General features: G+C 43.7%; 1 protein-coding gene across 2 annotated transcripts in view; it reads right to left on the reverse strand.

The window, feature by feature from the left end:
- DENND6B (DENN domain containing 6B) overlaps positions 1 to 26,866 on the reverse strand; it is a 269,667-nt gene that overhangs the window by 30,292 nt on the left and 212,509 nt on the right. For both annotated transcript variants that reach the window (XM_078677849.1, XM_078677845.1), the window contains 5 exons: positions 23,662 to 23,726; positions 9,383 to 9,472; positions 8,332 to 8,385; positions 6,159 to 6,268; positions 4,973 to 5,075 (listed from right to left, as the gene is read on the reverse strand). In XM_078677849.1, coding sequence (XP_078533975.1) covers positions 4,973 to 5,075; positions 6,159 to 6,268; positions 8,332 to 8,385; positions 9,383 to 9,472; positions 23,662 to 23,726 — 422 coding nt within the window. The remainder of the gene's footprint in view (positions 1 to 4,972; positions 5,076 to 6,158; positions 6,269 to 8,331; positions 8,386 to 9,382; positions 9,473 to 23,661; positions 23,727 to 26,866) is intronic.

Raw genomic sequence — 26,866 nt, forward strand, 5'->3', positions numbered from 1 at the left:
AAAAAGAAAAAGATCTAAAAATTCTATCAATATTAATAGTTCCAAAGGATCTCGAATTGGTGGTCGTATATCAAGTATTTAAAAGACACGGGACAGTAACCACCATCAGTAACCAGAAAGAAAAGAAGAATTATACTTAGATTAAAATAGATACATTAACTGTGAAAACAATATTACGGAGATGGAACAATGCTTCCAGCATTAATTATATTTATTTATCAGACACCCCTTTTTTCTTTTTTTATTTCATAAACATCACGTTAGCACTTTAGCACCACAAAAAACAAACATACCAGATATCCTAATGAGGCACACCTATACAGCATGTGGATGCTTACTTTGAGGATTTATCCTAATCATTCAAAAGAAACTCTGTTTAATTTGCAGCATATGATATTTTATCGTTATTCAGCAGGAACTGGATGGCGAATGCAGTATGTAGCTTGAAAATATCAAGGACCCCCTGTGAATAAGTACAATTCCTGGGACAGGGTAAAGCATACAATGAAAAACAACACTCCCAGGCAATATATAACAATTTTGCAACGTAAAAAAGAGTTCACAAAAAATATATTAAAAAATCATACATTTTAATCGTATCAACGAATATATACTTAAAAAACAAAAGTTCATTAACTTTCATTAATACATTTCATAAAATCATTACAAAAAGCAACAAATTGAAATTAATAACGACGGCTTCTTCGACGCGCGTTTCGACACAGAAGGTGTCTTCGTCAGGAAATTACCATCAAAAAAATTATTTGAAAAATCCAAAAATGTAGGATGGATGCCGTCCTTGGAGTTTTAGTTCCCTTTTTTTAAAAACACGATGACTGTGGGGCGCGATCGCCTCGTGAAGTACAACGTTTCAAGCTGATATTGTCACCTATACGAAGGCTCAAATATCGTTTGTTTAAAACTTTCCATTACGATCCGAACTGAACACGTGATGTGTGTTCATTATTCAATTTAGTAAACGCTCTGACTTCCGCCAAGGTTTCCGCGCTGAAAAAACGAGGATCTGAAAGCAGTCCTGGAAGAACAAGGTAAAAATGTAAGCGTGAATGGGACAGCATATACTGACTCCTTGATTTAGTATGTAATCTTCAGGGGCAATGAAAGGCTCCCGTATTCTGCCAATGCGTGGTTTAGTGTGGCGAGTGATACCTTGTTTTTTTCAGCGCGGAAACCTTGGCGGAAGTCAGAGCGTTTACTAATTTGACTAATGAACACACATCACGTGTTCAGTTCGAATCCGAACGGAAATTTTTAAACAAACGATATTTCAGCCTTCGTATAGACGACAATATCAGCTTGAAATCTTGTACTTCACGAGGCGATTGCGCCCCACAGTCATCGTGTTTAAAAAAAAAAAAGGGAATTAAAACTCTAAAAACGGCATCCATCCTACATCTTTGGATTTTTCAAATTATTTTTTTGATGGTAATTTCGTGACGAAGACACCTTCAGTGTCGAAACGCGCGTCGAAGAATCCGTCGTTATTAATTTCAATTAATTGATTTTTGTAATGATTTTATGAAATGTATTAATGAAAGTTAATGAACTTTTGTTTTTTAAGTACATATATATATATTCGTTGATACGATAAAAATGTATGACTTTTTAATATTTTTTTGTGAACTCTTTTTCTACATTTCAAACTTGTTATATATTGCCTGGGAGTGTTGTTTTTCATTGAATGCAGCATGTAGGACATGTTGGGGCATTCTATCACAAATTTGACCAGGTGGATATCTAATACATTGAATGCAATTTAGTTCATGTATTTGACATTAATTTCAATTGTGGCATGAAATGACATATTGTAAATGATATAGCAATATTTTAAAAGGCCAACGTTATTTATGTATATGTTGTAGCAATTTGTGTATTTAAATATGCAGTGCCCAATTATAGAAGAGTCTATCATTTGCTGTTCTATGTCCATGATTTTTAATGTCAAGTGATGCTCACCTATTATGCACTGTCACTTTAAAAATGCCAATTAGTCAGCACCGCCATGTCATGTGAACAAGGCTCGCGGGTGGTGAAACGCGTTATGGCGATAAAGGAATAAACAACGTCTTGCACTCAACTTGGGTCCATGTCCGTACTTGGAGCAATCCGATTGATGACGGAAGAAGGTGATATATATATATTGGCAATGACGGCTAAGCACTAGCAAAATGGCTACATGTATTTTTATAGTGCAGTGCAATGCATAAGAATGAAACAATCTTTAATTACCCGCAGTGCAGTAAATCAACAGCACAAAAATAATTCTGTGAATCAAGATAGAGTAGGAGAATCTGGTCCTTCAACCCTGAATCAATTAATAAATCAGTATTTGTATAGCGCAGTATTGTCACCACTAAGGGTATCTAGGGACTGTGAGTGCTGTGTCTCCATCAAAAAGCCAAGTCTTGAGTTTCTTTCTGAAGTCTGCCAGGGAGGGTGCTGTTCGGAGGTGGAGGGGCAGGGCGTTCCAGATGCTGGCAGTGATGTAAGATAAGGAGCAACCCCCTCTGTGGCTGTGAAGGATGCAGGGGTCTGCAAGGGTGAGAGAGGCAGAGCACAGCGGTCTTGCAGGTTGGTGAAAGTTCAGTTGGTGGTTGATGTAGAATGGTCTTAGGTTGTGCAAAGCCTTGTATGCATGTGTGAGGATCTTGAACTGGCATCTCTTCTGGATGGGTAGCCAGTAGAGGTTTCTGAGGTGGGGGGTGGCATGTCCGTCTGGGGAGCTCCAAGATGAGTCTGGCTGTGGTGTTCTGTATGGTCCGGAGTCTTTTGAGGAGCTGGGGGGAAATTCCGGCGTAGAGAGCGTTGCCAGTCAAGGTGGCTGGTGATGAGGGCCTGGTTGACTGTCTTTCTGGTTTACTGGGATCCATCTGAAGATTTTGCAAAGCATGTGGAAGCAAGAGGAGGCAAATGCGTTGACTTGTCCTTTCATGGTTAGCTGGCTGTCGAGGATGATGCAATGTCTGTCAGTGTGAGTGTTGGTCAGAGTTCCGCTGGCCACCAACTGTGGTCCTATGTGGAGGTGTTCTTCCTGAAGATCAGTACTTCTGTTTTGTTGGAGTTGAGTTTGAGACAGCTGTAGGTTTTTGCTGGTTTCAATGAGCCAATTCTCTTGCCACATTGGTTGGACGGCCTGGTCGAGATCAGCTGAAGTTTCCGGTCATGTAGTGCTGATGGCCTGGGTCCATTGTGTTTCAGTAATCTTACCCCAGCTGCACAGTTGGAGTGGTGTTGCATGGCAGGGGTTTGCTGGGCGTGGGCGATGGTAAAGTGCACCATGGCATGGTCGGTCCAGGTGAGTTCTGTGGTCTGTGTGTCCAGCTTTCTGCATGGGTTGGGTGACTAGTTGGGTGAGGCCAATGTTGTGTAGGTTCTCCAGGAGGGAGGCAGAGTTGGCATCATTGGGGTCATCAATGTGGTAATTGAGATCGCAGATCAGGGGGTAGTGGTGAGAGTCGATGCCAAGAGTAGCGATGAGATTGGAGATGGTTTCGCAGAAGGCTTGTCAAGGTCCTGGGGGTCTGTAGGAGAGGGTGCCTCTTAGCGTTGTTTGTAGTCAGAAGTTGAGGTGTTCCATGAGGGTTGGGTTGTCGTGAATAACAGCTGTAGCAGCAAGCACCAGTAAGCCAGCTCTGACCTCTTTCCCTCGCTCTCTGGGAATGGCACAAACGGGGCAGCGGCTGTGGGTGCGACGGAAATCTGCACAACTGCCTCTGTGAGCTTCACCGAGGCATCCGCACCCCTCATTTTATTGACTAAAAGCTGGCTTACACAACATCATGTTCCTTTCCTGCACCAGTGGTTCTCATGAGGTTATCTGTGTTTTGCTAAACCAGGATCCACCTGACTCCTAACTCGCCTCTTGCCCTCACTGGTACCAATCAATGATCCTCGCAGGGCCTTCAAACTACTCCCTGGCTAGTTCAGGGTCAGTACAACTTCAACGATGTGTCTCCCACATTCAACATACTCTGTCTGGTTCAGTAAACACTGCACCTTGGCAGATAGTTGTGTCCATTAACTAGCGTGATGAGATCATCTGCTATCTCCGCTTGGTATGTGGGTTTTCTGCATGCATTTTCAGTCATCAACACTGCCTAAGCTAATTAACCCTTTTGCAACACAATGTCTTCTACAGACTATTGCCTATATACTGCACACCCGATGTGCAGAGTGTTTCTTAGCAAGCACACTGTTTACCTGAAAAAATACACACACCTATTTTCATGTTGCATAACATTAATTCTGTAAACTGTTTGAAATCCTACATTTAGAACATAACTACCAGCATCAGTTCTCTGCCACACATCCTTTTCCTCATACCATTCTTTTAAAGTTATTTTGCTTGTGGGATTCTGAAATTTCTATTAAATGACATGGTCTCCTGTAGCTCACCTACTAATACTTCCTCCTGTCACTATCCTCTGGTTAAGTTACCTTTCCTCCAATTTGTACATCGTAGCTCATTCTCAAATGAATCCGTGATCCATGTGAAAAGCATCTCTCAACCCATGTTGCATAGTTCTCCAATCGCATTTTTGTGTACTAGCATCTACTGGCTTTGTCCTATGGTTAAATATTTATTTAGGTAAGACCTCAACTCATGTTTCGGCCAATCATATAACTAAAATGTGTTTCAATTCTCCAGATACTCTACAGTGCTTAGCATCTCAAATGTTGTCTAGGCTCCCATAAGAGAAATATCTTATGGAAACATCAGCAACTTCTCTTCTGCAAGTAAATCAGCAAGATGAGTCAAAAGGGCACCCTTAGAAGGTTCTTAGCGGGATTACTCTGTATACTGATTTTAATGTACAATAAAGCACACAGAGGAGCGATGTGAATAATCTATTCTCTTATTTGACAGTAATGCTTGCTTTTGCCATCCATAAATAGAGATTTGCTGACATATGTAAAGCAAAAAGTCTTGCCAGGAAAGAGTGGAACTCACAGCCTCACAGATGACTTCAAGGTGGAGGGTTTCTAGCTTCTGGGTCATCTCCTTATGCCTCTGGCGGTACCAGCCGTCAAAGTTAGGGGACCTAAAAAAGCGCCTGTGAAAGAATGGCATATGATCAACTGAGATGCTGAAGCAGAGTCCAATAGGCAGTATCACTCAGTCTACACTGCATGCTTCTGCTACTTCATCAAAACTTCGTTCCACTCTCCCCAACATTTACCCTTACTGGGCTTCTGCTCTCCATCCTCTCAGTGTCGCTGTTCCACTTCCAGTTAAGAATACCAAAAAGAGATGGGTGGACAGCTTGAAGAAATGGACATGTCCGTTTGGGCTAGACTGTTACTTTTGGAGCAAGGCCAAGGCTGATTTGCATGTGTTAGATTCAACCTGAGCTTAATTCAAGCTTCCATCCATCTCTTTATTTTACTCTTCGTTGTCCCACTGATGTACACTTTGCCACCAAGCTGCATCCGGCTGAAGATGCCCAAATAGGCTGAAATTGGTCTTGAGTTGTTTAACTTCCAGCTCAGACAGAGCCTGTCTTGGCAGTTCGGCTCGACTGTTCCTACTGGTGTGGGACCAAGGCAGATTTACACGTGGCTGTGTCTAATCGGAGGTGGCATGGTGTGAAGTAATGGTGGTCTGGAATGCAGCCTCGGGTAATTACCACTTGCCGACATTAAATCAAGCATTCAATCCATCACTTTTTTGTATTCTCCACTTCCAGTCTAGCATCATATATCATATCCAAGGCCACCTCGCCTTCATGGAATCTCTCACTTCAAACAACACGCTTCTTACATGAAAGCCTTCCACTTAAATGTGGTCCACCACCATTCGAGTATTGTTTTCAACTAAAACAGCTTCCACGTGTGGCACAATCTCCTTGCAGACTCAGGTCCAATGGCTCCCTCGTCACATCTGTTCAAATTCGCACTCTCTTGCCTGGTTAATCACAGAATGCTTAGCAGATCTGACACCCATTCTTGCTACATGGGTGCACGTTTATTATGCTACACGTGTTATATCTGTAGAGCAGGTCGCCTTATGAAAAAGAGTAGAGCCAACATCCACATCCTGCACTTTCACTACAAATGGAGTACACAAGCTACATATGACTCATCGATGTCACGAGGGTCTAGACGGATGTAGACCTAAGCAATAGTTAAACCCATACCTGTAGAGTCCAAGCCAATCCCCCTTGAGGACTGAAGTAAGCTGGGGACCTGCATGTTCCAGCGTCTTTAAAAACTCCTCCTGCCGGAAAGGTCGCACCTGAGGAGGATTCTGAACCGCAGAGAGAAAAACGACAACATGAGTTTGAAGAATATGAAAATATCACCACGGTGCACAGAAAAGGAAAAATTACAATGCGGGTCAATGGGTGCATACAGAGGCCCTCGAGGGAAACAAGATACTATGAGCTCTTAAGGAGGATGTTATGGATTTAAAGGAGCATTGTTAGCTAAAGTGAATTAAGTAATATTTTATCACCAATGGCACATTCCACAACTCATTTACATTTCTGTCTTGTTTTTATTGAGATGTGATATGTCCAAGTGACTGATTAATGTGTTGAAGATGATAAGATTTTGGAAATGATCTGGACTTGCGTGTTTTCAATATGATAAGTTGCTGACATAATGAAGTCTTGATGCCAAGACAATTAGCGGCACACATAGCAGAAGATCTTTAATGGACCACATACAATGAAATGATTAATTGATCATGATGTTTACTTTATGGCTTTTTTGTGAGTGCTGCATGCCACATTTGGACATTTTAGAGTCCTTCCCTAATGAGAAAAGTTATTCTGGTTATTCTATGATTGTAAAATGGGAAGAAGTCAGTGGAAAGAATGCATAGACAAGTGCTGCCTATAAACTCCAAAAACTCTTCTTTGCAATCCTCATATGTGACTTTGGAAGATGCAAAAGCTTTGGCATTGGAGATTCACACGGGTTTTAGTCCCATGTGACGCCATGCAGCAGCCTTCTACAAGACTGATTATGAAATAGTGCTGTGGTGTTTGGAAGTAGTTTAAGGTTCTGCCCGGAGGGAGTCCTTTTCTAGCAGATGTAGGCGTAATCACAGATGATGGTTTTCAGTCTTTGGATCACTTGTGGGGTACTCCAGAAGCCTCTGTTATCGGTGCTGCTGCTTACTATATTTATAATAAGATTTAGAATTCATCAAAAGCAGGCTACGCAGTATGATCAGCACGGCAATGTAATACACTAATTTAAGTTTGCCCACCAATCGTCTAAATATGATCCTCTGCTAATGAATTATGACCTGGCATTTCACCATTGAACTGCCGGGCAAGGGTTGATGGAAGGCTTGAGCAGAACAAGGTCTACCTAAACCTGGACTTCACAATCCCTACTTCTCGCTGGCTTCAATTCTGAATAAATTTGGGTCAGGGCATGGTCGCACTTTCACGTATGAACATAGCTTGTCCACTCCCCGAGTCGTAAGGTCCTCCATCTGGCTACCATCAGAGATTGCAGCCTTATCATACATCACAGTAATTTGCTTCCTTTGTAATTGCTTTGTTATATATGGGTTCCATAGGAACATGTTGTATTGTACAACTGGATAGAAATCAACCTACACTGATAATCGACTTACACACAGCTGTAGTCAGCCTGGTGCCAGCTCTCAAAGTGAGAGCGGAGAGCACAGGTTTAGTCTTGGAAGGAGCGGAATAGAGCAGAGGTTGGTGGGGGTGGGTGGCAGGAGTTCAAGTGCTTATTATGAAGTTTGGGGGAGGGGTGTAAGGATGGTGGGGGGTTTGCAGAGGGTGAGGTATGTGGCAGGGTGTCAGGTGTTTAACATTCATTTTGATGTCACAAATGGCTCCACCATTACTCCTCTGAGCCACCACAGGTGCAGATGATTGGGGGTAGCAAATAAAACATACAATTATATACTGTTAAAATGTGAATAACTGAGATATTTTTCACCTAGGGGTTCATAGTGACCTCATAGAGAACCTGGGCTTTGCTCTTATTGCCCATATGAAGTCACTGGGAACCCTTCAGGGAAAAATATTCTCAGTTATTCAGTTAAAGATCTATAGTTCTATATATTATGTGAATCGTACAATAGCATGTAGCCATTTATTGAGTGTGATATTTTACACCAAAGTAAATTACTGAACCTTAATGTGTTTAAACGGGTGCTCTGCTGAAGGGTGTTGAATGCAAAAGTCTCAATCAGAGGAACTTCTCAGTCACTCTCTTCAATATGATACATGTTCTGTAAGAAACGCTTCTAGCTCCTTTGAAATAGGCTATAGATCTAAAGTAGCAAAAACAAGCAGCTCTCAGACAAAGACAGCACTGTACCTTCCAGGCGGTTATTGCTTTCTGCAAGGGCATCAGACTGGCCACGTACCGCTCCTTGAGGAGAGAGATAATAACGTCAGATTCACTTCAGACTTCTCTACAAGATGTTTTTAGAGAAAGGCCAAAGTGAGGTCGAGAAAGCAAGATCAACATACTTTTAGCCAAATAAATTCACTTACAAAATGATTCCTTGCTGTATACTTACATTCCAAAGATGAGGCATTGACTGGCCTGCTCCACCTTCATGCTTGTGCTGCATTCTAAGTGGCCCCTTTCAACCAACAACTTATCCCAACCAGTCATATGATTTGGGCCTAACCACAACCATTTGGTTACATCTCCAAATGCATTTTTCTGCTCATGCTTATGTCTGCCAGCTCCATCCATACCATAAGTTCTATACAAGGTTCATAGATTCCATGCCTCAGCGAAATCCTCTACTACACTAACCTGCACCAGTTTTGCCCTTATGCGACACCTACAACGAGTTCCACATACTACTTGATATGCTAGTCTCTTCAATGACTTGTTGGATGGACACCGCTCCAAATTACTTTATAGTTTGCTTCCCTCAGCATTCCCTTGTTTGATATCTACATCATCATCATCCCATTCACTAACCTCTTCAGCTTCAACAACTAGCTGACATTTCCACAAACAATGGATGACTCTGCCTCCAGCCTAGGCAAGAGGATCCTTGTCGAGAATCCAATATTAAGTCAATGAACTAAAAACATGAAATCAATTTAGAAGAGGAACGTAGTTCCAAAACCGCCGAACTATTCAACAACAAAGGTCATAATCAGGAGCTGGTCCTAAACTAAAGAAACACACTTCCACTTGAAATTGCAAATTCTTGGAGGACTTCTCTCAAGTTTCTATAAGCCAAATAAAATATGTCATCCAAGGCCTTATCTCTTCACTGAACACAAAATGTATGTGTGTCTGTCTCAAAGAATATGTGCTTAAGATTGTGTCCCCCAAGTGCTTTGCCACAATGCCTGATCACCTCCCTATCTGTTGCCCAGGAATCACCATGCCTCATACTCACCAGAGGTATGATGAAGCTCTGAGTGAGCTCAAGAAGGTGGCGTCTAAGAAGGGCACTCTGCACCTCTGAGGGGCGTTTTCGCTGAATACCCTGTCAAAAGAACCAATAATTAGAAAATAGAAACCTTCTACATCATGGCTGATAAAATCTTTGAAATTCTATAGACTTCACAGGCATAGTTATGATCCTTGTAGATCAGTGTAAATTGCACCATCATAAGTATTACATTACCAAAACCTGTGTGATAGATTAGTCACAACAAGGCCAACTTGAATTCTTGCAATATTAATAAAATGAACACTTTTCCATCCACGTGGATATTGGTAATATAAGGAATCTTCATCAAATTCATGAACACTGAGTATTGCCATCTGTGTGGGGGTCATGTCACACCTTTTTGTGATTTATGTATACACACACCACCCTTTCCCCCTCAAAGCGTACATCATTTTTTTAAAGACGTACTGTAAAAGGAATAGTTCAAGAGACTGCAGTTTCTAAAACATTTTGATTTCTCATTATAACAAGCATTTGCAATGCAATAGGTTTCGCATTTGTAAAAGTTTGAGCTATTGGCATTGCTACAAATAAAGCAACACCAATAGCGCAAACATTTAGTAATGTGAGACCTATTGCTTTGCAAAAGCAATGGGGAGCGGACACAGGAGTAACAGAGGAGAAAGACATTTTAAGTAAATGAAAACGTATATAGCACAAACTCGACCCAAAGGTATCTGAGCACTACAGAGCGGTCCGGCAGTAAGAGGCAGCCACCAGTTAAACCTAATAACATTGCAAATATATTATTTCTGGCCTATTCCCTGTTTTATTTTCACTGTCTTCATAACATTTAGTTGAAAAGTGAGAATTTCATGCTCTCCCATAGACATGTGTTGTTGTGTGCAGCTCAGTTGGTTGTGCTGCAGCTGTAGAGGTATGTGTATGTGTCTGTCTGCCCCCAGGAGGTAACACGTTTAATCCCGCTGACCCAGCCTTTCGTTCCCTACAGGGGCATGTAAGACGCTCACTCTCCCAGTGTGTTGTACATGTCCTTCGGGACAACATTTTATATAAGTATCATTGTGAGTAAAAGCGGTTGCATATTCCCCTTTCAGCTGGGCTAGTTACAGCGGACCCACGATATAGTGAAACCCTAAGTTTGCTTTGCCAGAATTGAAACCCCTGTTCTCTGGAGTGAATAAACGAGGGCGGGAGTTATCACCGTTTCACTTAATAAATGGAAATTTGACACTTCTTTGATTGGTGTGTGTGTGTGTGTGTGTGTGCGTGTGTATTCTGTTTCTAAGAGCTGCTGCCTTCGGCAGATAATTGCCGCGAGCAACAGGGATGAGGTGCCTAAGAGCACACAGTTTGGTAACGTATGATGGGGAAGTAGAGATTTGGGTGAAGATCTCGTGGTTGCCTGGTTCACCCTGGGGGCGGGGGTGTTCCGCTCCAACCTGTGCCCTTCTCAGCGGTGTTCACCTGTCGAGTCTGCGATCTGATAGAGAGCTCTTATGAGCACCACGGACACCCCCACCATCACACACGCCAGACAAGGAAGGACAGACGTGATCCTTACCTACCATGTGTGTTTGAGTACCCCAGAACAGAACACACTTGCAATCCCAAAAACTTAGCAAAGGCCTGCTCTCGTATCACAAATCACAGTTAACAGATCACTTTGAACAACTGGTTTCAGTGAAGCAACCGAATACTACAAGTCCCAGTATGCACCGATTTGTGACATGAAATCCAATGTCTCTAGGCATGCTGTCATGTCAGCAACTCTTCCAAACCTCAGGAACCAGTCTGCATGGCTCTCCGGAGCTGGTGCTGGGAGAGATGAGAGGGGGGATTGCTACCTTGCAGCCACGTCTTCAGGACGATGGGGAGGGCGTGGGAAGGGGTGTTTAACAATGACCTGTCACAGGCAGGAGCCGCGGGATTAGCTTGAAGTCCCGTAAAGAGGCCTAGCCGCTGAGGCCCTGGGAGGCAGGCTCACTGATGGGGGAGGTGTGTGCCCCTGGGCCGGAGCATCCTCCTCTTCCAAGGAAAGGTAATGCAAAATGCTCTCTTCACCCCAAGGCCCTTCCCCAAGGGTGGGCCATATAGCCAAGCGCCGCAGCTTTCTTCTCGGCACCCTATGTATTTCACCACAACTTGAACAAAGCAAGATAAATAAAAAAATAAAAAAAGGAAAATGCAAGTATCCGGAGAGGCCTCCCCAGCCTAAGGGGCTGATGGCTCAGCAGACAGTGGGACTGTGTGTGATCCCATTGTAACAGCGGGGCCGCTCAGCCTTCCATCCTTCTGAGGATGATCAAATGAGTACTTTTGAGGTGTAATAAACATCTGTTATACGGTGGCAAGAAACTCTCGGGCGCACATTAGAAAAAAAACACTTAATAGGAGACCCCTCATAAACCTAGGAAGAAATGCACTCATGGAAGGGGGGGGGGGGCGGTGTGCAGGCCCGTGTCCAGCGCCTAAAGTCCATGCTTTCAAGCACCCTTCCCGCCGCATGATGTGCCAAGCTAAAACTAGAATTAAAGGCCTCTGTGCAAGGCTGCAGGTATGGTTTTGAAAGGGGAGGAGGATTGCATCCCTTACTTTTGGAAACTGACAGTAACATCTTTTCTTAAGGATTATATAACTCATTCCAAAGGGGAGATTTTTTAAGTGAGTAAAATTGACAAATGTGTGTTTAATTGATCAACCATGACTCTCCATTTCATGTAATCCATACTTCTTAGCTGGCACTTCAAGTAAATGAAAGAATGCATTTTTTACTTTTAAAAAACAAAAAACTTGTGATCCGACATGCAATAGTAGCGTGTTTTTATGTTTTTGCAGCTGCCCGCGGCTTACGCCTCCATCTTCTCTGCTCTGGTCACTACGGCAGTGCTGGTGGAGCTCTTTGTATCTCCTTCACTCTAATTTCTTTACTTTTTGTGATCATGTGTTAGACCCTGTGCATTATTGGATGTACCCACAGCAGTGCTTTAAATTGGTGCACCCATTAGAAATGCTGTCCATTTTAAACAGAGCCTGTAACTACTTCAAAACAATACGTCAACAGTTCTTTCATTTAGTTGCTTCCCTGTGAAATGGATCCAAAAAGAGAAGAAGTCCGCGTGTGGTGCGCTCACGCCAGCCACAGCAAAACGTGTAGTTTCAATTATCGCGCCCGTGTCTGGGAATGATAATTGAAACCACATGACGTCGAGTGCTCGTAACAGACACCAATAGGCTATGGGTGGAGCAATGCGCCCGCCTTTGGTCAATTGCGTGCTTTTATAAAAAAAGACGCACGCAAAGGCCAATAGTGTGGGCCAAAAGGAAAAGCACACGCACGTTTTTGTGCGATTGTTAGGTCTATTTTCAAACCCCTTTCAAGAGGTCTCTCGCTGCGCGAGCAGTCCTGCGCACTGCAACGCAGGCGCGAGACCTAAAAAGGCATAAAATGTTTAAAAAAAAGTTAGCAGGTAGGTAGCACAGCCTCACAGAGGTTAAAAACTGCACTGGATTTTACACACACCATGCTAACCTACTGTCCCAGAGTGCACTAGTAAATCAGCTGACAGGAATTTTTTTTAATGTATGGCATCCAGTAGGATCTAACATCATATTACCGCTACAACTCTCAAAAGGGACTAGGGAGGCAGGTGGATTATTTACGAATGTCATAACTATTTCCACATAGGTAACCTTTCCCTTTTGATCATAGGATCTTGTCTGATATTCAAAAACACTGAATAGAATGGCAAGCTCAGCTTCAAAAACAGAAGGCAATAAACTAAAGAGAATGGAAAAAGGACCAAGAAACAGGAAACACTGGAGAGAATGGAAAAAGGGTGAGGAAACAAAACCAAATGCGTTTCTTAGAGTAGGCTGGTCGACATAAGCACCTGGGGTCCGGTTAGAATCCAAGCAGTCTTTGTATAGTATAAGCTTCTCTCCACTTCGCTGCTCTACAAATTTCAGTACTTGAGACATTTTGAAAGCGTGCTGTAGTAGCTGCCTTTCTACACATTAATTGGCCTGCGAATTACCTTGGAATGAGCCTATTAACTTTCTGGTAACATATTACAATAAATAAAAGAGCACTAGGCTATGGATAATTTTTAGATGCCAAACCTTTAGGGATGTAATCAAAATTAACAAATGCATTTCTGCTCTTTAATTTTATTCAAGTTAATATGAGAAACTCTCTTCATATCCAGGATGTGAAGTGACTTCTCTGTTGACGAGGGTGGATTGGTTCTGGTTGACATGGAAATCCAGTAATCTTTTTGGAAGGATGGATGCGTTTTCTATGAAATAAAGTATGTTAATAAGGACACAAGGCTGCAATTTCACTCGCCCTGGGAGCGAACACAATAGCAACTAGGAAAGCTTATTTCAACAAATACCGCAAAAGATCACATTTGTACCTCGATAGGTGAACCAAGAAATATGGATTTCCTTCTTCTAGTAGGAGGATAGATTCTGCTAAAACCATCTAGAACATATTCATTACAAGAACTTTGAAAAGGGAAGCTTCCTAAGGTCTATACCTACAAGCTGGACTGGCCACTAAAGTGCTAGCATCTTCTGGAGATGAGATAGAACAGCAAACAGTCATTAGCATTTAAGTTCTAGACACTATATTTAGTAACACCACCTTATGGATAAACCTTTTTCTATATGAAGAATCTTGTTTTCTTTACAGTTTACTACTACTTGCTTTCTATCAACCAATAAATGGAATAGATGTTGCCAGACATGGCAAACAATGTATTAGTTACAATGTTTTAGGTCTACACTCCGCCCTAATCTACTGGCAGCTCCGAATACAAGGTGGGACAGCATCATGAATATGAGATGGCTGAGTTTCTTCTAAAAAAATCCAAATGTAATAAACAATAACAGCCTGCAAGCTTAACAGGAACATAATCCCACCCTATCTACTAAATAATAGTTCAGTGTCCAAGGGCAAGATGGAAACGTCTTGATGTCCAAATGTAAGGGGCTACTTGTGGTTCAGTAATCCGAGCACAATTACTGGAAAAAATCAGGTTATGGCAGTAAATAGTCTAACATTCTTTTAGGGTGACTGGATGCCAATTTTTGAATATGCCCACAGCAATAATCCCTAGAGAATACCACAACTGCAGGGGACAGTGTCCAGGGCCGGATTGGGAACCCAAAGCAGCTCTGGCAATTTTGTCAGAGCAGCCCTCCAGGGGACAGAGGGGTGTGCAAGTGTGAGGCATTGCTGTTTTGTTACAGAGGGCCGATATTGCAGCACCACTGCAACACCGCCCCTCATCCTTCCAGCCTCCTGGGGAAAGGCTGGATGACCGCTACGGCCAGTCCGTCCCTGACAGTATCCTAGAACTGGATGGCCATGGTCAAGATATTTGGCTGGATGAGGCACTCATGGAATCAGTGGCATCATCCTAGCCCACAGATTCCAACTTAGATTTAGGGCTAGCAACAAATTGTAACTTTAAAAGCAGCTAGATGAAAACTGTTATGTCAATGAACCCTATTGTAGTGGTTCTGGAATCAGGACAGCAAGAATCAGTCAACAGGAATGTACCCCAAGATCTAGCAATATAAAACTCTGTGGCCTACTGGGTATTTATAGTGGCAGATGTGGGCTCAGCTGTAATACAGAGCTGGTCACGGACAGTACAGCCTCACCACCCTTTAAGTTCTAGAATGCATTTCTGCGTATTCACATCCTCTGGTGTACTAGGTACTTCTTAGGATGATTCCGGCCAGCTAGATGGTAAAGTGCTAAGAGTTCCTGGATGCCTCCGTTTCTCAAGATGTCCTCACATGGGTTTCATCAGCTGGTCCCAGCCTAACTAGTGCTCCCCCCCCACACTTTATCACTTCCTAAGCCTTTCCTCTATCTGAGCAGCAGATTTTTTTATTCTAGCGGTAGAAGGTTATCTAGAGACGAAGGCTTCCTTCCAGGCCTTCTGCAAGACAGCAGCAATAAGTAATCTGTCCCTGGGTACATCATCATCTTCTCTAGGTCAGGACAAATATGTTAATGGCGCAATGGGCTTGTATTTATCTTACAGTGGGCCACATTTTGGGAAGGCAGAGTCGATCAAAGTGTTCATCAAAATGCAATCAATCCTCCAATCAGAAGAGAGCAGTTTCCAGACTTTTTTGCCTCCTACCCAAGTTTTCTGAACTAGCAACCAGGAGCAGAGCCAGTCTCAAATGGTCATGTATATGTGTGCATTCACCGCAAGTAACCTCAGCCATTTGTGTTTGATAAGTGATTCCCAGCAAAACACAGGAAAGGCAAGTTTAAGGTTCAGTTGATGAAAAACTGGTCAGATCTGGGGTCAGGTGAGTCCACTGACTGAACATAGGCTCCCGGGCGAATGGGATGGAGACTGACTCCTACACAATACTCACCTGGAACGTAAATCTTCTGGGGGACAAAATCAAGAGAGGGTTGGTGTCCTCATACGTAAAACAAGTTCACCCAGACGTGATCCTATTACAGTAGACCCACCTCAAGGGCACAAAATGTGGGTTACTGGCGAGGGGAGTTTACACAGTCCTAGCACAGGCGGTCTTCACAGCGGGCTCTCCGAGGGTGGCCATCCTGATTAAAAAGTCCCCCCGTTCAAGGTAACAGGTACATGGACGGACCCCAGGAAACATACGTGGGAGTGACAGGCACATGGGGGAGGTAGAAGGTCACTATAGTGTCGGTCTATGCCCCTCCAAAGCTACAGGCAAGGACTCTCCATGGGGTGACTGATATCTTACTGGAGACACCGGGTAAGCTACACATTATAGGGGGTGATTTCAACGATGTCATGTCCATCCCCATGGACCGCTCGAGGAATCATACTGATCCACCCTCGACTACACAGCTGACTATACAGCTGGCAGAAAAAGTGTTTGACGCTGTACACTGGCCCTTTTTGGAGGCGGCTCTAGTCAAGTTTGGTATTGGACCCAAATACCGACAATGGATTGGACTCCTCTATGCGGACCCCTGAGCTTGGGTTAAAGTGAACGGACTGTTGTCTGATGACTTCCCCATCAGATGGGGAACCTGGCAGGGATGCCCGTTGTCCCCCCTACTATTTTTCCTCACAATCGAAATAGTGGCGTGCGAGATCCGACAGAAAAGGGAGAAACGGGGGTTTCAAATTACACCGACTGATGTGGGGGAAGAAAAGATCTCGCTCTATGAGGACGATATCTTGTTATACGTTACATCAACCGGATGACACAGTCCCCGCACTGTTCGAGCTTCTGGGCAAATATGGCTCCCTCTTGGCCTATGCTATAAATTGGCATAAATCCGTCCTATATAGCTAGGCTGTGGGGTTTTAGGTTTAAACCTATAATAACTGATAAAACCCCACTGAAAGAAAAATAGCACTCACCGGTGAAAACATATAAACACTGAAAAAACACCTGCACACCCACAAACTAAATGCCATTCAAATAAAGGAAAAGGAAAGTGAAAGACTCATTTTGTTCTTACAGAAGGGGTCAATAAAATGTAACTTTGTTATAGAAGCTAGCAGTAAGAAAGACTGGCTAACATTATTCTGCTTGAGTTTTGTTCTTTAGGGATGTCACTAAATTATTGTTTCTTCTTCCTTTTACTTTTTTCACTTTTGAGGGATGCTATTGACTTTTTAGTCCATTCCGGTGCACTGTTTTCTTATGCCCAGGAACTAAAATGCAAATATTTATCATTTCGTGCTTTATGTGCCATCAAAGAAAGATTCATCCCAACTGTGTCCCTTAGCTGACGGTTCTCAGCCCAAGGGGCTATGAATGCTGGGAGGGCCTTTTCACTGGTTTACATGGGAAGGAAAGCGCGAGCGCACATGACCAAAGACTCACTGAAGAAGTATTGCATGGTGTACTACAATAAGATTAATTTGCATAAATCTCTTTGGACCTCATATACACTATACATACACTGTCTATATACCATGTTCTTTCAGTGCAGAAAGCAAGCAATGATAAAAGCAAAACGTTCCATAAACACCAGAAAAACACTTTTTCTGTTGTTTTTAGTGGCGTGAAAATGTGTAACCACTGATAACAGATTTTTAAGATATTGAAAACACTGAAAAAAAACCACCAGAATTTACCAAAAATAGAAACTGAAAACAGGACAGCCTATATATAGCCCATGGGCCAGGGAGACGTGGCCTCCTCACCCCGGGGCCCTCCAGAGAGCGCAGGCGGGATTCACGTATCTGGGGATCTATCTCACCACAGAAACCTCTCATATCAAAACAATATCCAACGGGTCATAACGAACTTTGCAGCTGATGCGCTGAGGTGGAAAGCAATCCCCCTCACGATACTTGGCCGAGCTGCGATGTTCAAAATGATCACCTTGCCCTGCTTCCTATATACCCTCCAAAATGAGTACTTACCCCTCCTCAGGCAGACATTCCAGGTGACAGACGCGGAATTGCGCTCCCTGCTGTGGCTGGGGAAACAGCCAAGGATCGCCCTAGGTACACTGCAGCGGAACCAATATAATGGAGGGATATCCCTGCCTGACATTGAGGCCTATTACTGGGCGAAGCATCTGGCACCGGTGAATGAGTGGATCCATGTCCTGGCTGATCACCTCTCCTATAGGCTAGAGAGGGACACCATGGCATACCGTTCATGCTTATACTTTCTATATGGGGGGCAAAGTAGGAGACGCTTACTCCCGGCCACGCAAATAACGTTGGAAGTCTGGGACAGGGCGACCAAGGCAATGGGCTGGGCAAGTAAACCAACTAAACAGACACCGATCTGGCACTGCACCTGGTAGAGGGAACTCCACAAACTTAAGGGTTTTGGAGGCTGGGATGCCATCGACATTTCCAATTTTGGCGATGTGGTGGCGAAGGGAGAACTCAAAACCTTCAGGACACTGGCAACGGAGCTTGGGCTGCACTCTACTCAAATTTTTAAATACGCGCAACTGCGACATGCCTGGCCAGCCGAAAGCTCGCTCTCCCCTCCCCTGCCAGACTATGCCCCGCTGGAGGGACGCCTATTGCAAGAGCAGATACCCAACAAGGCAGTCTCTCTAACGTACAGGACACTGAATAATAACATGCCAGACAGACTGGGGAAACTGAGGGAAACATGGGAGCAGAACCTGAGCACGCTAGAAACAGTGGTCTGGGAGGCGGCCTTGATGCACCACAGGGAGGCGGTGATTAAATCCCGCCTTCGACTCATCCAATACAAGATATTACACAGGGTGTATTTTGACAGGGCCAGAGTATACCAAATGGCCCGAGCCAGCGAACCGCACTGCCTGAGTTGCAGACAGGCACAAGGGGACTTCTATCATACTATCTGGGACTGCCCCTTCATACACACATATTGGGTACACGTATTGGGAGAACTGAGTAAAGTATTGGACTAAACAATCGCTCTAGATCCTAAATGTGTACTGCTGGGCATACCCGGTGATGTTGACTTGGGCCGCCCACTGCTTATTTTTGCACTACTGGCATTAGTGGTAGCGAAAAGAGACATGGAACGCACGTGGGAGGGCGTCGCTACCTACCCAATTAGGAGAATGGAGGAAAGGGATGGACATGTATATGGCGGTAGAAAGGGTTACATACAAAGCGAGAGGGTGCCCCCGGAAGTTCCGTAAGATAAGGGGGAAATGGAGAAAGTATCATGGATTGGATGGAGGCCTGCGAGCTGACTAGCATAACACGGTTTTTGGACCTAACTGGCCTCCGGATTGGGGGGCCATTGGGCCTGTGTTTCCGACCCTCGGAGAAGACAAGGAAGATGAGGAGGATCCTACCAGATCTGAGACATACGAAGAGACCGTGTGTCTCCCTATTTCATGGAATGAGGGGGGTGATGTGTCTTTTGAGGTGGGCGGTATGTGGGTGCTTTGACGCGATTGTGACTAATTGTGACATGCTTGCTGTGGGTTGAAAATGCAAATAAAATATTAAAAAAAAAAAAAAAAAGATCCGAGGTCAGGTGCAGATTTTTTCCACCCCACCACACAACTATAATTGTGTGGCCAAAATTGTGGTACCAAAGGAAAAACTGAAGTTACATCCCTGGGGATAACAGCAATCTACAAAGAAATCACTGGTTTGTGCAGACATATGGATGTTTGTGTAACCATTGCCCGTGTGCAATAGACTTCAGGCACTGTACGCCAAGCACAAGTAACACAACACAATACACACTACAAAAACCACAGTAAAGAATGTGGTTAAAGGTGAATTTATGGATTTCACAAGGCAAGGAAAGATTGGCTAGTTTTCCATCATGGTAGCAGATAAAAAGATCTGTTCACATGAACCACCATTCAGCTGCCATCACATACCAGTCAACCAACAGCCTAAGAGAACAAATGTATATAAAAAGGTTTCTCTTTGTAGAAAAGTCTTGTGCCATCCTGCACTTATGCAGACATTGTCTGTATTTGGGTATATTTTGAAGAGCTCATGATGGAGTACTTGATTCAAGAAAGAACTGCAAGATCATCTGAGGCTACTTTCGATGCATTTAAGCAACTTCATCCACATAAAAGGAGGGCATTCACCTGTAGCTAATCAACAGGGATAGTGCTAGAGACCCAAGACAAAGCAAAGTGTGTTACTCCACAAATCCCCAAATTACTTACGAGTTCCCAACTCTTTGGATAATATCGTAATTGCACGTCAATGCCTTAATATTTTGTGTGTGATGCACAATATCTTTTGCTGCATGTTGTACCTTTACGCTAACTACTTTAGGTGGAAAGTTACTTTAAAAAATGTTTTTTAATTTGTTTTATTCACACAGTAATCAACGTAAAGGCATCACATTTATCAGAGCATCATCATGGCATATCTTTACATATTAAACGTATATATGCAGTGAAAGACTGTGTTTTCTTTTTTAATACCGGTTGAACTATTCCCAACGAGTTTAAACGCATTTATATCCCCCCTCCCCCCCCCCCGGCACTCATGGTACATGAAGTATTAAACAATTGCAGTTGGTGTCCATCGGGCAAAGTCTCTTGAGCTGTAAAGTAAATAAAATGACTCTCCGTCATCCTCCCAGTAGACATAATACATTGATGTGCGGAATATGTTGAAGGAATCTGCATCTTTGGCCTTGCAAGGTATTGGGGCATTATAAACTTTATTTACAGGATATCAACCATATGTTGCATGTTCACCCTTCAGTGTGCCGACATTTCGAGGGATATTCTGGTCTCAGTCATCGAATGTCTTGGAGTGCGTTTCGAATTCTCCTAGATTCGTGTGCCAGTCTAGGGAAATGTGTGTTTTCCTCAGACCCCTACGTTCTTCCCTTTGTAATTCTGCACCTTCTGCTTTCCCCCATCTCAGTACTTCTCCACTCCAATTCTCTATATCGGGCGCCCTGGCTGATTTCCACTTCATTGCTATTGCTCTTTTCGCCAGTAACATAGCCAGATCTGCGAATCTTGTACCCACACTCTTTTTCTTTTCGGTATGACCCAGTCCAGAACCCCATACGTTAAGGATGAGTATGGCCTACCTGGCGCTACCGCTAGTAGTACGTCATGGACCTCCCCCCAGAATCGTCTGAGTCGGGAACAGTCCCAGAACATATGTATTAGGCCTGCATCTTCCATCCCGAATCTGGGGCAATTGTTTGTCGCTTCCGGGAACATCACTTGTATCCTGTGGGGGGTAAGGTAGGCCCTGTGTACTATCATTAATTGGATATATTTGAACTTAGGATTCCGTGCCACTTTTTTTTGATATTTTAGCACCCTTTCCCACTCTTTGTCCCTGAAGGCCCTACCTACGTCCTCTTCCCATCTGGCACGGAGGGGTTGCAAGTGTATCGCTCTGCCCGACCGTATCCCAATTGTAAGCCATTTCGTTCGGTGACTACCCGTTCCCATGAGGTATTGCATTGTGAGTAGTGGGTTAGTGTCTGGTTCCGTTCCGGCTCTTGCCCAGTGTACGGTTATATAGTGCGCTACCTGCGCGTGCATTATAAACAGATCTCTCGGGGTGTGGTGCAAGTCTGTGAAGTCCATGTAAGTCAGTAGTTTCCCTTCAGAGAAAAAATCTCCGACATTTTGCACTCCTGCAGCGTGCCATTGTCCCAGTCTATGTTCCGTCAGTGTTCCCGTCCCCAGTGGTATTCCCAGTAGTGGAATCGTGGGCGCGTATGTGGATGTTCTGTTCGTGTATTTTACAGCCCTCTTCCAGTGCTGCAGTGCCAGTCTCAGTAATGGCGGGGCAGTAGTCGGTATTTTGGCTTGCGGTAGAAGGAGACTGTGTATAGTCCCTCTGGCTCTGTCGGAATCAGACATATCGAGTTCATGCAGGTTGTGGCCCGCTAACCAATAGACCAACCATTGCAATTGGCAGGCATAGCTGTATGCTATCAGGTCAGGGACTCCCATACCTCGTCCGCCTGTCGGCAGCTGTAACTTAGCCAGACTTATACGTCGCCTACCCGTGCCCCATATCAGTTCTGTCAGGACCGTATTTAAAGTCTTAAAAAAGTGTGGGGGTATCAGTATCGGTAGGTTCGTGAAGAAATATAGAAGCCTGGGCAGCACCACCATCTTCGAAATTGTAACTCTACCAGCCAGCGAGAGCGGTAGTGTGGTCCAGAATCGTGTTTGTGCTCGTAATGTGCCAAATGCCCGACCCAAGTTACCCTCTAAGAGGTCCTGTGGACACCTGTAAACCTGAATGCCCAGGTATTTAAAGGTCTCAGGGGCAGTCCGGAAGCTGTGTGGTGGGAAGTGTAGGCAATCATTTACAAGGGGCTTGTGAAAATAGTAGCCATAGGATTTACTTTCGTTAATCATAAGACCCGATAGATTCTAGAAGTCGTTGAATAATTCTGGGAGTGGCGTTAGGGGGCCCGATACGTCGCTAAGAAACGACAGTATATCATCCGCATAGGCGGAGATGATATGGCTGGTATTGCGATTGGTTATTCCTCTGTGTATCGCCACCGCCCGCGCTTTCAACAGTAAGGGTTCCAACGCGATGATAAAAAGCAAGGGTGACAGGGGACACCCTTGTCTGGTTCCCTTCGCAATGGCGAACGGCTCCGAGACACACGCGTTGGTACGTACTCTCGCTGTAGGGGCTTGATAGAGCAATTGCACCCATGCTACATATTCCTCAGGAATGCCAAATTTGAGCAGCACTGCGAACATGTAGTCCCACCTCAGAGAGTCGAAGGCTTGCCTGAGATCTAGCAAATCATCATCAGTTGACTTAACCTACGTAAGTTTAATGCAGTGCTCCTCCCCGGCACGAATCCGTTTTGATACGGATGTATGAGATCCGGAATGCAGTGTGAAAGTCTCGTCGCTAGTAACTTACTGAGGATCTTATAATCCGTGTTCAGCAAGGATAACGGTCTGTAATTTTCTAGGTGGAAAGTTACTTGAAGACCGACTGTACTGATCTTTGGTGATTAGGCATCTGTCGTTTTTTGTCTGGTATCCACAACCAAAATGACAAAGGAGAGTTTATGCTTTATCTTTAAATGCTCTCAACAACTAATTTTGAGGGTTACATCAAAGTAGTAGTAAATACACCAAAAAAAAGTGACAATCGCGTTTAGTCACAATTAGATTATGAACTGGTGGTACTAGTGTTTCACGGTGTCAAATATATTGGTTGTCTACCAGGATTCCATGCAAGCTACAACTTTGGGATACAGGTTTTCAACTAGTTTCCCAATTTTCCATAGAAATGAAAATTTTCCATCAATTTACAATTTTTCTCTCTTATCCATCTCAGACAAAAATAAACATTTCCATGTAAGACGTCTTTACTCTACTAGTTGTTTGGCAGTGATTCTGCAGAACTGTAGATTCAGAGACAGATGTTATGCAAACTCATATGGATATATGGTTTGGGCCTGTGGTGAGGCTTTTCTCTAATTCTGGCACCAATTATCCCGGATACCGATCGGTTTAGAGCCAATCACACTGTAGCATGCGTATGTTGCATAGTCATGTTTTATAATATTACTTGATGGCCTTTTTGCTGCAAGTTCTGTAATTCTGCATAGCTTCTAATTTGTGATGTTTTACTATTTGTACCTTAATAAACATTTACTAAACATTTAATCTTTAAATCACATTTTCTGTCTGCTAGCTTGTTTGCTTTGTTGACGTGGACACACAGTGTGAATGGACCCTTACGTTTTTATTCTCAGAGGTTTATGATTTACACTTCATATTTGCTCAAGTCCCTACCTATACAAAGACAGAACCTTACCTTAAGTAATTTCTTGACCAGGATCTTGTCTTTATGCAGAAATGTCTTGTAGGATGTGTAGATTCCTGTGTAAAAAAATAATCTCACTTATCACACAAGCCCAGAGTGGTGTCTAGAGAGATTTTTAGAGAGGAGAAGGTACGCTCCATAAGTGGTGGACATCCCAAAACTAGGAATGCAGCATCCTACATGGTATCAAACCTCAGAAGCTCTTCAAAACTGATTATTGGATTCTGTTAACTTACAAGAGCATAACATCCACAAAGGTTTCTGTTGATGCTGTTGACAGCAAATGGGTGTTAACTGTTACTCAACTGTACAGATCCATGCAATGAATGCATCAATCCACTGAGCCACAAGAACCGGAATGGTTAACCTAGACACTGGAAAAGCTATATGCATATTACAAGAGATTGGGTTGATGGTTGACTGGGGTGTGAGCCCTGGTCAAGCAGCAACCACAGTCCTCGTCAGGGTAAGGCACAAGCCAACTCTAAATTAACCTGTGCTCAGCATCGGATAGCTTGGCACACAGCAGTAATGCTCAACTTAGAGCTACTATGTAACGTATATGTGCAACACTTCAAACAGTAATAAAGTGAAAACGCCACACAAAAAGGATCCCACACCAAGTTAGAAAATAAATAGAGTATGTTCTAATAAATAAAACCAAACAACAAAAATCCAGTCTGTGGAATTGTAAACGTGCAATTTAAAAAAATTATAGTGAAAATAGGGCAAAAGCACAAAGTGCCAACTGTGGATATCTGGTTACACCAGAAAGGGACAAAGTCACAAATTCAGGCCAAACATGATGGAATGCGGACAGGCTATAGGAGCACAGTTAGGCCTGCTGAACAGAGTACCTTAAACCCTGGTTTGCAGAGCGCTGAGAGGATCCAATCCATGTTGAAGACTTGCACAGTCTGTTCCAAGATGTAACGAGGCTGCGGTGCGAGGACCTGCATCATCATCGTCGTGGATCACAATGACTGGGCTTGCGATGTGAAGTCCGGCACTGAGGATAGGGCGTGCAGTTGTGGCGATGCATCAGTTTCGAGGACTGAGTCTGTCATCGAGATTGCTCTTGACAAGGGATGAAAGGGCCTGTGCTGAGGATCTGTCTCACAGCAGCGGTTCCAATGAGGCTGCGAGGGTATGAGGGACTTTGCGATGGGCCCAATCCAGGGAGTAGCGGCAATGCATCAGTCCTACTCTGGTTTGCACCGCATAGCAGAGGAGATGTGTTGGTTCCTTTGGATCTGCATAGGCTGGCAGATTACCTCAAGCCCACTTACAAGGGTCCAAGACTGGGGTGGCACCACTTGGCAGGGTAGACTCACGGATGGCAGACTTCAGATGCAAGGTTGCTGGAAGCCTGTTGTGCCCCCGAGGCTTCAGATCAGGAGGCCAGCCAACTATTCTCTTGTATTAATTTTAATGTTATTTGATTTTGTGACACAGTTATGGAACCCCTGAGTAGGCTTCGTGGACCCCCAGGGGTCTTCGGACCACAGGTTAAGAACCACTGCATTAATCAATCAGTTTATTCCATCAAGAACTCTAAGCTCACAGGAAAGGAAGCAAGTTCACCAGCTTTGAATGGGACTTAAGTCATTGCTGTTTATAGAAGAATTACTTATACTCTGACCTTTTCTTCTTCGCCTGGATAGTATATTCAGGGGAATCACATACTCCCTCAAATACAACCTCATCTTCATAACTTCAGATTCAGCAGGAGGAAATGTTCATAGGCTAGTCTCAAACCGGCCAAAACACTAAGATTTCAGTTTGCTAATTCCAGTCCTGGCATAATTGTTCATGAAAACGGTGTTCCTAACAGGAAGGTTTAAACACCTGCTTAAATCAATCTAAAAAAGGTAATAACCCTATTTAAGGACACAATACCCTAACCAAAATATAAAACTTTGTACCCGAAATTCCAAAGGTCGTCGTCTTCGACAAAAAAAGGTCTAGCAACCCATAGCCTAAATCAACCAATAAACATACACAATAGAAGCTCAGCTCACTTATACAATAGTGCATGATAGAACAGCTAAGCACAAACAGGTGAAGGAAAATGCTACTTACCAGTATGCATCTGTTCTTGGCATGTAGGGCTGCTGACATTCATATCTTAGCATAGATCGCCGCCTAGTGTTGGGTTCGGATGTTTGCACCTTGTTGTCTTGGAAGAGTCTTCGAAGTATCACGAGATAGGTGACTCCTCCCCTGGACTACAGTGCGCATGGGCATCTTCTCCATCTTCAGATTGTTTTTCGCCATTGTGGCAAAGATGGAGTATAGGAAAGTAAGAGATGACCATGTGAATGTATGTAAAAAAGATAACCCTGCAGCTGTGACAGGCACCTGGAAGGAGGGTGGGCGATATGCATATCAGCAGCCCTACATGCCAAGAACAGATGCATACTGGTAAGTAGCATTTTCCGTTCGAGGCATGTGGGCTGCTGAATTCATATCTTAGCATAGACTGTATAGCAGTTTCTCCTCTAGCGGTGGTTGCCTGTATCAGCTGCAGTGGTTTGAAAAAAGAGTTTTAAGGACAGCCTGGCCTACAGCAGCTTGTTGATTAGCTTGCACGTCAACACAGTAGTGTTTAGTGAAAGTGTGTATGGTAGACCATGTAGCTGCCCTACATATGTCTTCTAAGGGAATATTTCTTAGAAAAGCCATGAATGCCCCCATTTTGCGCGTTGAGTGGGCTTTTGGGGGAACTGTTAAAGTGCGCTTTGCCTTTTGATAGCATATTTGAATGCATTTAACTATCCATCTGGCTATTCCTGTCTTGGAAATGAGATTACCCTTATGTTGTGGTGAAAAAGCAACAAATAGTTGCTTTGTCTTTCCGAAGGATTTTGTTCAACGTAATATAGCAGAGCTCTTTTAATATCTAGTGTGTGTAGAGCTCTTTCAGCCACGGACTGCGGGTTTTGGAAGAAAACTGGCAATTCTATGGACTGATTAATGTGGAAAGTGGAGATAACTTTTGGCATAAATATGGGGTTTGTACGAAACACTACCCTATTGTGGTGTATTTGCATGAAAGGTTCCTGAATGGTTAGCGCCTGTAGCTTACTTACTCGCCTGAGGGAGGTAATGGCAATTAAAAATGCCACCTTCCATGGTATTCTGAATAGGGACACATGTTGTGTGTTTTGAAGATATGCTGCTATAGCAGCAAGGT

Source organism: Lissotriton helveticus, chromosome 1_1 (genome assembly GCF_964261635.1).
Source record: "Lissotriton helveticus chromosome 1_1, aLisHel1.1, whole genome shotgun sequence".
Taxonomy (NCBI): Eukaryota; Metazoa; Chordata; class Amphibia; order Caudata; family Salamandridae; genus Lissotriton; species Lissotriton helveticus.